The 14,594-nt window shown below is 39.8% G+C and overlaps 1 protein-coding gene across 2 annotated transcripts; it reads left to right on the top strand.

The window, feature by feature from the left end:
* The first annotated feature begins 280 nt into the window (after positions 1-280).
* fam8a1b (family with sequence similarity 8 member A1b) lies at positions 281-6,985 on the top strand. Of its 2 annotated transcripts, XM_071395838.1 has the most exons (6): positions 281-807; positions 1,622-1,742; positions 3,661-3,784; positions 4,208-4,347; positions 4,568-4,743; positions 4,782-4,864. In XM_071395838.1, the coding sequence occupies exons 1-5, from the start codon at positions 333-335 to the stop codon at positions 4,710-4,712; spliced, it is 1,005 nt and encodes a 334-aa protein (XP_071251939.1). In that variant the 5' UTR covers positions 281-332; the 3' UTR covers positions 4,713-4,743; positions 4,782-4,864. The 2 variants fall into 2 exon arrangements, with proteins under 2 accessions (XP_071251939.1, XP_071251938.1); XM_071395837.1 differs by having other exon boundaries at positions 4,568-6,985.
* The last annotated feature ends 7,609 nt before the right edge of the window (positions 6,986-14,594 follow it).

The raw sequence follows: 14,594 nt of genomic DNA, 5'->3' as shown, positions 1-14,594 counted from the left end.
AGTCAATAATGCTATCTGGTACAGAAGGCTAGTCAGTGTATTTCCAATGCTCTGCGTCTTTCACTATAAGGGTAGCAGTGCTGCGCCCTAGTGGTACATAGAAGTGCACGGTGTTAATTTCGGCCAGGCTGGGAATGGGATGACGAAACGATTTATTTTATGAAATGTTGCTGTGGGTGATTGTTTTATCATCGATATTGTTAACCTCTTTGAATACAGCTTACTTGCAAAATATTTGCAATTATTATCACAGTAATGACGTTATTCCAGAAATCGTATATTTTCTTCACGGAAATGGAAACATCCTTCCGGATGTGACGTCGGCGTTAAACATGGCTGATTTGGAGAACACAAACAGACAAGTCGATAAGAAAAACATGTCTTTTAATATTAGAGAGAAGCTAGATATCGGCGAAAATACGCTGAAATTACGTCACCAAGACACTTCGGAAAGTGGAAAGGGCACTGTCGAAACACGTACAACCTCGGAGTACTGTGAAAAGTTGCAGGGGTGGATGTGGCAGTACTATACGGCATATGTGAACTGGCAAAGTTGGCTGGCAGTGTCTTCTCCTCCGTATTTTGCACAGCAACCAGTGCAACCATTCACTGCACCCGTCTGGCCAGCGGATTTCCCTAATTTTGATGCCCAGAACTGGTACAATAATCCATTTGGACTCCCCTTGTCGACGTATCCAACCGCCATCCCCGCGGCTGGAATTCCGCCTGGGGAAACGGCTGGGAGTGGTGCTGTGTCCACTTCAGTACCAGCACAACCACAACAGAACGGCAACGCACAACGGCCAGGTAACTATCAGACACAGATGTTGTTATTATTGTATTTGTTTAATGTGTCTAATATGATAACGCTATATAGCTAAATAGCTAAAGAAGTGTTTGAGATAAAGCAACATGACAGGCCTGTTACAGTGATGAATTATGAAAATAGTGCCCTCTGTGGTCTGCTAAAGTTCAAACCATAAGCTCATCTGCTATAGGCCTGGCTTGCTAAAGACTCCCAACCTAGGCATATTAACATTTTTGAAACAAGGAATTTCCTCTTGAAGGACAATAACCGTCATCAATGAATGTGTTGGCGAAGTCTGTGGCTCATTTGGTAGAGCATGGTGCTTGCAGCACCAGGGTTGTGGGTTTGATCCCCATGGGGGACCAGTACAGAAAATCAATATGAAAATGTTTTTACTCACGAAGATGCGCTGGATAAAAGCATCTGCTAAATCAGTGGCTCCCAAACTTTGGGTCGGCAACTTTGGTCACTCAAATATCACATGAATTCACATTAGACATGGCAAAGTGTATATAATTCCAAGAAAATGTCCTTTAAAACGGCAACATTTTCTTTGCACCACATGACAAAATGTGTAGAATTGCAGGAAATAAGCTTTAAACCTGCAAAATTCTCTCCACCAACAAGAGGGGTGTGAACAGTTTGTGTCATGAACATTGCTTGTGCCCACAGAAATAGACATGGCGTGTGCACGCACAGGGGTGGCCTGGGATGTTCCTCAACGCTGGAAGGGGGTTCCCGAATGGAAAGAGTTTGGTAACCCCTGGCGTCTGCTAAATGACTAAAATGTAAATGTGTTGTATGTGTTTGCAGGTCGAGAATACAGTATCCCCTCTCCTCTTCAAAGGTTCATGGCTGAAATGGTGGATTTCTTCATTCTGTTCTTCATCAAAGCAACTATTATTCTCAGCATCATGCATCTGAGTGGGATGAAGTGAGTTTAGTTTAATACAAATGTTTCTGTTCTTCTATTCCCTATAGTGCATTCCTTTAGACCAGAGCACTATGGGGCCCCCCTCTTTTGGGCCCCTGATCAAAAGTAGTGCACTACAGGGAATAGTATTTTATTTCAACATTCTAGAAATTGATATGTTTTGCACTCCATCGGTGATGGTAAAGATTAGTCCAATGCGTGCATACCTACTGTATATATAGTTATGATTGAATAATAATTTGTAGCATGCATACTGTATATATAGTTATGATTGAATAATCATTTGTAGCATGCATACCTATTGTATATATAGTCATGATTGAAGAATCATTTGTAGCGTGCATTCCTACTGTATATATTAATGAAGAATCATTTGTAGCATGCATATCTACTGTATATATTAATGAAGAATCATTTGTAGCATGCATATCTACTGTATATATAGTTATGATTGAAGAATCATTTGTAGCATGCATACCTACTGTATATATAGTTATGATTGAAGAATCATTTGTAGCATGCATACCTACTGTATATATAGTTATGATTGAAGAATCATTTGTAGCATGCATACCTACTGTATATATAGTTATGATTGAAGAATCATTTGTAGCATGCATACCTACTGTATATATAGTTATGATTGAAGAATCATTTGTAGCATGCATACCTACTGTATATATATAGTTATGATTGAAGAATCATTTGTAGCATGCATACCTACTGTATATATATAGTTATGATTGAAGAATCATTTGTAGCATGCATACCTACTGTATATATAGTTATGATTGTAGAATCATTTGTAGCATGCATACCTACTGTATATATATAGTTATGATTGAAGAATCATTTGCAGCATGCATACCTACTGTATATATAGTTATGATTGAAGAATCATTTGTAGCATGCATACCTACTGTATATATAGTTATGATTGAAGAATCATTTGTAGCATGCATACCTACTGTATATATAGTTATGATTGAAGAATCATTTGTAGCGTGCATATCTACTGTATATATTAATGAAGAATCATTTGTAGCATGCATATCTACTGTATATATAGTTATGATTGAAGAATCATTTGTAGCATGCATACCTACTGTATATATAGTTATGATTGAAGAATCATTTGTAGCATGCATACCTACTGTATATATAGTTATGATTGAAGAATCATTTGTAGCATGCATACCTACTGTATATATAGTTATGATTGAAGAATCATTTGTAGCATGCATACCTACTGTATATATAGTTATGATTGAAGAATCATTTGTAGCATGCATACCTACTGTATATATATAGTTATGATTGAAGAATCATTTGTAGCATGCATACCTACTGTATATATATAGTTATGATTGAAGAATCATTTGTAGCATGCATACCTACTGTATATATAGTTATGATTGTAGAATCATTTGTAGCATGCATACCTACTGTATATATATAGTTATGATTGAAGAATCATTTGCAGCATGCATACCTACTGTATATATAGTTATGATTGAAGAATCATTTGTAGCATGCATACCTACTGTATATATAGTTATGATTGAAGAATCATTTGTAGCATGCATACCTACTGTATATATAGTTATGATTGAAGAATCATTTGTAGCGTGCATAACTACTGTATATATTAATGAAGAATCATTTGTAGCATGCATAGCATACCTACTGTATATAGTCATGATTGAACAATCATTTGTAGCATGCATAACTACTGTATATATTAATGATTGAATAATCATTTGTAGCATGCATAACTACTGTATATATAGTCATGATTGAAGAATCATTTGTAGCATGCATAACTACTGTATATATTAATGAAGAATCATTTGTAGCATGCATAGCATACCTACTGTATATAGTCATGATTGAAGAATCATTTGTATTTTTCTTTCAGGGACATTTCCAAGTTTGCCATGCATTTCATTGTGGAGGAAATAGATGAAGACACGTCCATGGAAGAACTACAGAAGATGATGCTGGTCGCCCTGGTCTACCGGATACTAGTGTGTTTCTATGAGGTCAGGTGACAAATCAAACTGCTACTATGAACAGAAATTACATGGAATGTTTTTATTTTCTGCTTAAATGTCTCTGGGCTGTGAAATGACCCTTGACTGTTTTTGTCCTGAAGTTGCAGTGTGATGATGTTTCTGTCTTTGTCCTGAAGTTGCAGTGTGCTGATGTTTCTGTCTTTGTCCTGAAGTTGCAGTGTGCTGATGTTTCTGTCTTTGTCCTGAAGTTGCAGTGTGCTGATGTTTCTGTCTTTGTCCTGAAGTTGCAGTGTGCTGATGTTTCTGTCTTTGTCCTGAAGTTGCAGTGTGATTGTTTTTTAACTATTTGATATGGATTCTGTGTATTTTATCATGTTTCTCCTCTCTGTCTGCAAATACAAGTTCCCTCTGTTGATAGTACGGTTTTATTGATTGATTGTCTCCTGTCAGATTGTGTGTATCTGGGGAGCAGGGGGCGCCACTCCGGGGAAGTTTCTCATTGGTCTCAGAGTGATCAGCTGTGATTCCTCCGTCCTGGTTCAACCCAACCGGGTCCTCGTGGTGCCTGCCACTAACGTCACTCTCTCTGCGTAAGTAGTGGATCACACCAACACCAACCCTCATCAATCCACGTGTTGTGAAATAATAAACCAGCTCATTTGGTTATTTGACACTTGATTTTTGAAGTGGTGATGAGGTGAAACATGACAATCTGGCCATTAGATGAAGTCCCTTGATGTTCTGCTCATCTGCTGTTATTTCTATCATCTCCGTGACTTTCACACGTCTTGTTCCTGTGTCCCTCTTCAGATCGACAGTCCGAGCCTTGAACAAAAACTTCTCCATTGCCTTCTTGTTCCCAGCCTTCATCACGGTCTTCTTCTTCCAACACAACAGGACTGTGTATGACATGGTGGCTGGCACTATCGTTGTCAAGCGCACCGGAGCCAGATGACCATTCTGATTGGTTAAGGCCAAGCTAAAGCCTGGTGACCATTCTGATTGGTTAAGGCCAAGCTAAAGCCTGGCTGGGACCTGGCTACTATTTTATTTGAAGAGGTACATGTTGCTCTCAACCCTGCAGTACAGAGGAGGCTGGTGAGGGGAGGACGTCTCATAATAATGGCTGGAGTGGAGTGAATGGAATGGTATCAAACACATTGAAACCATAAATTCCGTTCCATCCATTACAGTGAGTCCGTCCTCCGATTGAAAGTGACACCACTACTCCAGCACTAAGGCAGCCTAGTGTCACTAGGCTATGGGGAGACAACTGAACTGGGAACCACTCTGCAAAAACAATGAGGGGAGGCGAAAGCTCTGCATAAGCCTGAAGACAGAAAATACAGTATGACATCATCAGTATCTAGGTCCCTCTCACAGCTCTTCTATGTGACGTCAGAGTTTCTAGAACCATCTCTTGTTTCTCAACTACTGTACTCTGGTTGTTTTTCAGAGGAGGAATACGTTCTACCTTTTTAGATTTGTGCAATGGTAGTATGCAAATTAGCACCCGATCAGTTAGGAAGCACTGAGGAATCAACTTTTTTCAGGAGAAGTTATTAAATGTATTAATTTAATTGCCTTTGGTTTTCAAAATTAATTAAATTAAAATGTAATCTCTAGGATGAGGACGTGGAAGACGAGAGAATAGTTATTTAGTAGTTTTAGCCTATCAGCATATTGATGCAGTTTTATAATTTGGCTTATTTTAAGATATTGCTTGGTAACAATCCAACACTCCTAGAATCACAACATGCTAATGGTTTGGTTGACATTGCCCTCGCGTCTCACTGCACTATGGGTAGATTATTGTCTAATCATTATCTGGTTACAACTAGACACTTCTTTGGTTGTCATCAGACTATAAAATAGCTTTATTTTGGATCTGTTAACATAACAGAACACCTGGGCTGATTCAGTATAAATTTTCACGTGTATTATCTCAATGCTCAAGAGGATATTTATTTAACCTTTAACCAGGGCAAGTCAGTTAAGAACAAATTCTTATTTACAATGACGGCCTACCCCGGCCAAGCCCTAACACGGGCGAAGCTGGGCCCATTGCGCGCCGCCCTATGGGACTCCCAATAACGTCCGGTTGTGATACAGCCTGGAATCGAACCAGGGTCTGTAGTGACGCCTCCAGCACTGAGATGCAGTGCAATAGACCGCTGCGCCACTCAGGAGCCCCATATGACGTGTTTCAGTTGATTTACTATCTGATCTAACATGGAAAAACACATTTTGTTACTTAGGACTGTATTTATGTTTGGAACTTCCGTCGTAATTGAATCGCTCTCTAAATTATTCCTTAAACTTTGTAACATGAAATACTTGACCAAATACCAGAAAGCTGGAGTGAGTGGCATGTTGTTGTCCATCATTTCATTAAGCAGTTTTACCACAGCCTGCATGAATGAACTCAACAAGTATTAAGGGGTAAGTTAATGATTGGTCTCATCTTGTTGTCTAAATGTACCCATGACCACCAAACTTGTCACCATGTCCCATTTAGCTACGGAGATGAAAACTTTTTGCGTGCTTCAAGTGTACCGTATTATGATTGTGTCTGTCAGTAAATACTACTACCATATGAGGTGCCAATAGGCTTTCAATTCTGGACATTTCCCCAAAATTCACAGGTTTTCCAGAAATTCCAGTTTGAAGATTCCCAAATTCTGAAGGGAATAAGCAAGAAATCCAGGAATACTTTAGCCAGAATTTCTGGGAAAAACGATGAATACCTGAGTATTGAGTCCAAATGTTTTTCAGAATTAGATGTCGGCTAACTATGATTCTAATTTCTGTTTGATGTTTTAAGTCCAAAGTGACAGGATTGCCTGTCTTCCTAACATGTTACCTTTCCATGGTTGTCATTTTAATATATTTGCCTTGATTATAGAATATAAGTACTACAGTATTGCTATACATTTGTTAAAGTACAGTAACAGTATAAAGAAAATGGCCCGGTATAAAATGTAAGTAATTCAAAAACACTCTTAATTCAGTTGCTAGGCTACATCTAATACCATGGGATGATAGTACACTATTGATGTATTTTATTTGCAATTTTATACATTAATTTATGAAATATGTTTGTGTACTAATGATTTTATTTTAGTAAATGAGCTTGGTGTATTAGTTGGAATTGTCAGCACATTTCGGTGTTGAATTTGCACTTTTTATGGATTATTATTCACATGAATAAAACATGATTGATCATTATTTTACAGAGAATGGGATTCAAATTTCATGGAACAGTCATGGCAACAGTTCAGTTTCCTTGGCGTCTGTGTGATGATATCGATCTGTACCAAAGCATTCTGTTATGAAGTGTAATCAACCCAACAATACCATGACATATTGTACTGGCAAATGGAGACCACTGGATCACTCAGGGCGTCCCGAACGGTGCAGCCTATGGGCCCTGGTCACCGAGTGAACTATCCTGGCTAAATAAATACATTGATTGGCTAGACCCCTTAGCTAGTTCTGCCATGCAACAACACACCAGTGTTGCATTATTCCAGACCGGTCTACAGTGTATTGGTCTTGTCTCGACGTTGGATAAGTTTTGACTTCGTCTTGACTCCATGTCGGACACTAGCTCGGTTTCCATCCAATTTACGACAGATTTTCATGCAAATATTCTAAAATCCGAATAAAGAAAACAGTAGCATTTTCCCATCAGTGCTGTTTCCACCAAACGGACTTTTTTGTATTTTTTTGTATTAATTCATTTGTATATTTTGTATTTTTTAACTTAATTTTGTATTATTATTTTAAAAAATATATAAACTTAAATCGCTACATCAAACATGTCTAACAAAACAAAACACTGGTATAAACAAAATACTAAATACATACAAAAAATTAAATATATAAATAAAAATAAAAACACAAATCAAGTGGAATTGTATTCACTTGGAAAAAATCTCAATGATTCAGGAAGATGTTATTCTTGTTATTCACTAGGGATAATGATGATTAGCAAGATGATTCAATTCTATCAAAAATATTTGTAATTTTGGTATAGAATTCTGGAATTTTTGTTTGTGTATAAATTATTTGGCAACAAGAATTTAAAAAACGAACTTGTTGAATATAAAAATCCACTGCATGATGACGTAGTGCACACAAAATGTAAATTTTCGCTTAAGTTTTCACGTACCGAATAAAAATCTTAAATTCAATGTGTTGCCATTGCGTTCTCAACTCTACGGATAGTTTTGTCACAAACACTGTTGCGCTAAATAGCAAATGTGCGTACTTCTGGCCTTGGCACGTGCGCTCTAGTAAACTGTTCGAAGATACTAGTCTACATTTATGAAATTATTATGGATAAGATTGAGAATATATTTTTTTCAAACGGCAGTCAAGCATCGATCACGTCACCAGAATCAGACCCTCGATATTTATTGGAAAGGTGCATCCTTCACCACCCAGTAAAACTGGAACGAACCGGCATGAACAGTAACGTCGTTTTTAACTAATTACTCACAGATCGATAGCGCTAGAAAACGTATTTTATGACAAAGAATGTATATGCCCTCTACTATTAGCAACTGTAATTTCGTTTCTAGAATAAATGACAAAAAAATCTAATAGACCAAGAACGGAATTTCCGCAAAATTACGCAGCCTAATCTCAGAGCATTTCGTATTATTCTGTACGTTGGCAGACGGGGCGGGAGAAACACAGCCTTGGGATGAAAGTAACAGCTGGCGAGAAGTGCACAATATCTGTCTTATTTCCATATTTCTGTTTAGTAATGCTTGTTACTTTCAACAAATGTACTATCAGCCATCATTTCATGTTTGTATGGAGTTCAATAATTCATGCTATAGGTTAAAAATGTATGAAAATGAACCATGCATCAACATCGCAATGTTGCGCAACACAACAATTTTCCTTACAATATGAATCAGACTAAAATGGATCACATAACAGCTATATTAACCATCATTTTCTCATCTCACTTTAATGGGAATGTAGTAAGATATATTTTCTCCATTTTCCATGACTATTCATGCTAAGCCAATCAGGTCCTTGTCAATCCAATCTAAGCCAATCCAGCTGTCCTTGTCATGAACACTCCTCGTGTGTTGATAAAATAAACTTATTTATTATTTTCACAAACAGCAAACTCATCAGGTTTATCACATTTTCATGGCTTGACACAAGGTAATTAACCCCCAGAATCATAAAAAAAATATATTTTAAATAAACGCTAACCTGTCGATAAAAGCTTATGTGAGAAGCTGATTCATCAAGTCAATTGATTAAGGCATACTTCTAATGATATATAGAATTTTCGAACATTCAGTCACTTGTTGATATTTCGCATTATAAAAGCAATATCAACTAGAGAAGACTGTGTTAAAACATTTACCCGATTCTATTCCAGGTCATCAGTTAACATTGTGTTACTTTCGTCCCACCCATCTCTCCTGTAACTTCTCCCAGGCTAATGCCGCGTTCAAAAGAACTCAGAACTCAGAAATCTCTAACTACTGACTCACTGGGAACTCAACAAAATATACTATCCCCGACTGGGAAAAATAGTTTTGAACGGTCATCCAACACAGAATTTCAATTAGGGAATTCGGTCCTCTTTCTAGAGCTCCGACTTTTTGACCTGAAGATCATGGACGTCATGACTTGACCTTGTAGTTTTCAGAGTTCCACAACGCAACACAACACCCATGAATAGCCAGCATGATACTTGAAACCTATGCTGTCATTTAGTCACTAGAGGGGTTAAGAAAATTACGTATGTTAGGAACCTTAAACAACTAAACACAACTCTACAGCTCAAAACCACTTTTTGTTGATAACTTAGCAAAACATGGTCGGACTGGGCTGTTTTTTTTGCAGGGAGCTCGTCCTCCACATTAGTTACATGCTTCTGTCTTATCTGAGAAAATGGGCGTGTTACTTTCACCCCATGTTACTTTCGTCCCGGCTTTCCCTTCATAATTTGTTTTATTTTAGACTAATAAACATGGTTTCCCGGGTCGTGGTGGGGGGACCACACACCATATCATCGTGTAACTCCCAAGTTTACTTTGATATGATGGTTATCATATCAATATTTGTGCAAAAAGGTGGTTCCACTGCCATTTCTAGCATAATTAATTTGACCAACAAAATAATGTCCCACCATGTCGAAATTTTACATTTTCTGTCGGCATTTGTAAAATTGTACCAAAACTTCCTCTTTCCATCACTTCTTTTGAATACGCTATGACTTTATTGGCATAACACCTGTGGATGGAAATGTGGTTAATGAGGACTTTTCTTTCCAAGACAAATTCCATTTGACAAATAAAAATATTCCATAATAATATCCATAATAACTTCATCATGTAGACTAGCCTACCCGTACTGTGTCTGCCAGCTGTTGGCTAGAGAGCACGTGCCAAGACCAGAGGAGGCACATTTTCTATTCAACGCAGCAGTTTTTGTGACCAAACTTTTGGTAGAGTTTAAAATGAGATGGAAACACATTGACCTTTAGATTTTTATTCGGTACATGAAAACTTTAGAGAAAAAGTACATTTTATGTGCACTACATCATCATGCACTGATTTTTATCCGCAACAAGTCAGTTGGGTGGAAACACACCACTAGTGGGAAAATTAGCATATTTTCTTTATGTGAATTTTTGAATATTCACATATATTCACATGAAAATGAATGGTAACCTAGCATGGTAACCTAGCAACCAGTTTGTCTTGTCAGGTTGCACCAGTGTGTTTCCCCGTTCTCAAGTTTTTTTTGTTTCTAGTTCTCCCGGTTCTGACCTTTCTGCCCTTCCTGAGCACAGCCTCATCAGTAGGTACAAGTACGCTGGTGAGCCGTACGAGGAGTTTCCAATCTCCCATTACTCTCACCCCTCTCCATGCTATCCTGTTGAATGGTGACCGGTCCAAATCTCTCCGGGTGCTCATTGACTCTGGGGCTGAGGAGAGCTTTATGGACCCTGGTGTCGTAGCACAACCCTCTCTGTTCCCATGGATGGTAGAGCGCTGGATGGGCGCTCTATTGGCAGAGTCACCCAGAATACGCTTCCTACCAACCTGCGAGTGTCAGATAATCACAGTGAGTCTATGCAGTTCCTGCTCATCGAATCTCCTTATGTACTGTACTTGTGGTTTTGGGGTTTTCATGGCTCCAGAGGCACAATCCTCTGATCGACTGGGCTACTGGTTCTATCATGGGTTGGAACCCGTTCTGCCACATGCATTGTCTGAAGTTGGCGCAGCCTGCCCTGGGATGTCTTCCTGCGGGTTTGGGAAAAGCCTTGAATCTCTCCGCTGTCCCCGCGGAGTACCAGGACCTCCGGGAGGTTTTCAACAAAGCCCACGCCTCATCTCTTCCTCCGTATCGACCCTACTGCGCTATTGACCTTCTCCCGGGCACAACACAGCCTACGGACCAAGACGATGGCAGGGTACATTGAGGACTCTCTCTTCTCGAAGTTGGACCTTTGGAAACGCTTACCATCTGGTTCGGATATGGGAAAGGAGATGAATGGAAGGCAGCCTTAAACACGGCTAGCGGGCACTACGAGTACCTTGTGATGCCATTTGGACTGACCAACGCTCCCGCAGTATTCCAGGCCCTGGTCAACGATGTGCTCCATGACATGTTGAACCTTTTCGTGTCCTCACCCCCCCCCCCCGTTCAGCTCAAGAGCACGTTCTCCAGGTCCTCCAGCATCTCCTGGAGAACCAGCTTTTTGTGAAAGCAGAGAAATGTGAATTCCATCGCTCCACTGTCTCCTCCCTGCAGGAAATATTCAGATAGATTCTGACAAGGTGAGGGTCCTGTAAACTTCCCCCAGTTTTATCGGCCCTTTCCTCATCTCTAAAATCGTTACATGCTGACCAGACCGGACACGTTGCGAGCGTTGGCAAAATACATTTAGAAATCCATGTTATTCAAAAATTGCACCCACACTGCTAGCGCGCGCCAACGAGCGTCTGCGATGCCAAGGGCTAAAATAGAACTCCTTTCTATTTCTGACGCAGATCGAGCTGAAAGTCCTGCCTCTCCCATCTCCTCATTGGTTTATTGAAGCAGGTACACACGTGCCATCTCCTCATTGGTTATACCCACATGGGTGATTGAAAGACAAACTGTTTTGCCGGTCGTCGTGGTAATACTATGAAAGTTTAGATGCCGATCACCATATAAGTTCAAAGATGAAAAAGCCTGGAAGGAGGAGAGATGACTAGAAACGATTCGGTTGGCCGTTTTATGTGTGGATTAATTGTCGGAGTAGAGGACATTGTGCATTTCAGGTAAAATAACAACTCAATGTTTATATCCCAGGACAAATTAGCTAGCAACAGCAAGCCAACTAAATAGGACAAATTAGCTAGCAAGTGCAAGCTAACTAGCTAAATTGCCATACATGTTTAATGCTTTTCGACCTGTCTCCAAATTAATGTCATTGGTTCAGAATTTGTTTTGATATTTTAACCTGCGTGTCGTGATCGCGTTTGGTGTAGGGGGACAAAATAAATTTATGCACGATAGCGCACGCGCGCAGCCGGTTTGGGTTCCGTGTTAGCCCCTCTGCTGTTCGTCTTCTGTTGCCCCCGCACCCTCCGTATACATCCCACTTTGCATGTGTCTAGGATTAAACCTCTGTCTCTCAGCCCTTTGTCTCCTGTGTCTGCATTTTATACTGAGCCGTGATAGGGCTTCCTTCCTTCATTGTAACATTACTGTCCTTTACTTTAACTGAAAAATATCCTCCAACTCTGTCATGCTTGTCTGAATTACCTTGATTCGCGGGTAGGAAAGAGGGGGGGAAATTGTTTGAAAGTTACACTTTCCATTAATAAGGGGAGACCGGGGGAAGTTGTAACATATTTAATATTTTTATCTAGTATAGACCTGTTTGGGTTAGTGATCATGTAGAGTGGCTCCCCATTTGCCCTCAGCATGTATATTTTCACCATTCTATATGTCTAAATAATACGTATGTTCTGAAATATGAACATAGATATACTGAACACTTTGAACTTATGGTGGCAATTTGAAACCATAATAAGAGGGGGGTAGGGGCAAAAGGGGTGCACTATATAGGGTGCCATTTAGGATTCAGACCTGTCATTTCTCAGTACTTGTGGTTTCTCTTAACAGAAAAGAATAGAGGAGCATCCAAGCATCTCCAGTTCAAGATTTTCAAGACAAATGTTTATCGTTCATAAGTCGAAGGGAGGTCGTCATTACTAATCTACTGCTAGGGCTGTGTGGCTGATGGAGAGTAGGTCTGCGTCCCAAATGGCACTCTATATTTTTGTGCACTGCGGTTGACCACGGCCCATAGCATTGCGGACGCCCTGGTTAAAAGTAGTGCACTAAATGGGGAATAGGGTGCCCATTTGGGATGTAGCCACAAGACGCTATGCCCTAATTGATCTGAGGACTGTGAATGCTGTGGGACCGAGTCAAGCCTGGACGAGGCTCCAGATATGGAGATATTTTTATTTATTAGCCAGTTTAAAATAGATATTGATGTTCTGTCAGTGTTGGTGCACCATTTTGATTGTTCAATTATGAATAAATGTATTGGAAAATGTGTGTGTTTGGCCGGTACCTGTTATTTTTCCCTCCATAAATTGTGTGTCAGACACGCAGTAGGGAGAGGGAGATCTGCCTCTCTATTCCGTTGTAGAAATCTACAGTGTATTCCAAGAGAAGGACAGATGAGAAAGACGTTGTAGAAATCTACAGTGTATATTCCAAGAGAAGGACAGATGAGAAAGACGTTGTAGAAATCTACAGTGTATTCCAAGAGAAGGACAGATGAGAAAGACGTTGTAGAAATCTACAGTGTATATTCCAAGAGAAGGACAGATGAGAAAGACGTTGTAGAAACTACAGTGTATATTCCAAGAGAAGGACAGATGAGAAAGACGTTGTAGAAATCTACAGTGTATTCCAAGAGAAGGACAGATGAGAAAGACGTTGTAGAAATCTACAGTGTATATTCCAAGAGAAGGACAGATGAGAAAGACGTTGTAGAAATCTACAGTGTATATTCCAAGAGAAGGATTGGATTTGCCTCCCTCCCTGACGATTTTCTGGAATGCGAACACATTCTGACCGTTCTGATTGGTCCCAGAAAACTAATGGGTTGGGCAAGAGGCGGCCCTACATGATATCAACTTTGATACTCTGACTGGTTAGAGACGATCCAATCGCTGATGAACGCCCCTCATTTTGAAGTCCCACAAACGACTTCTAGGGTGGCAGTGTCAGACTGTATGTAGTGAACGATAGAGCAGAGGAGTTACATTGAGAGTGAGTCATCAGGAACCATATTTCCTACATAGCACACTACCTTTGCCCATAGCCCTATAGGAATAGGTCACCGTTTGGGACGTGTTCTAGGTTTGGTTAAGATATAAAGACAAGCAGTTTTCTGTCCACGAGAGAGATTACATGAATGTCAGCTCTGCTTCATCTATTTATCTCCCTGTTTTGATTATAATAAATGGCCTAGTGAATAGGGTAATAAGCAAGGGCAGACAGACAAAGTAGAGAGTTGTTTTTCTGTGGTACTGCTAATGGCTTCGTCTGGAGAGGTGCTTGTCCACCTCTGACTGGCCCAGGCAGTGTTCCACTTTATCACTGATTGGAACCAAGCAGCAAAACAGATCTGCCCGGCAACAGTTCAATGTTTATTAAACAACTTAACCCCACAATGTTCTAGAAGCCTTTTCGGGCCAATCAGTCATTTCCCCACCATGACTGATTGGTATGCAGTATACAGTATACAGTATGCCCCCCCCCCCACCCCCCACACACCCTA

Source organism: Salvelinus alpinus, chromosome 4, assembly GCF_045679555.1.
Source record: "Salvelinus alpinus chromosome 4, SLU_Salpinus.1, whole genome shotgun sequence".
NCBI classification, from domain to species: domain Eukaryota; kingdom Metazoa; phylum Chordata; class Actinopteri; order Salmoniformes; family Salmonidae; genus Salvelinus; species Salvelinus alpinus.
This window is presented reverse-complemented; position numbering and strand designations above follow the sequence as displayed.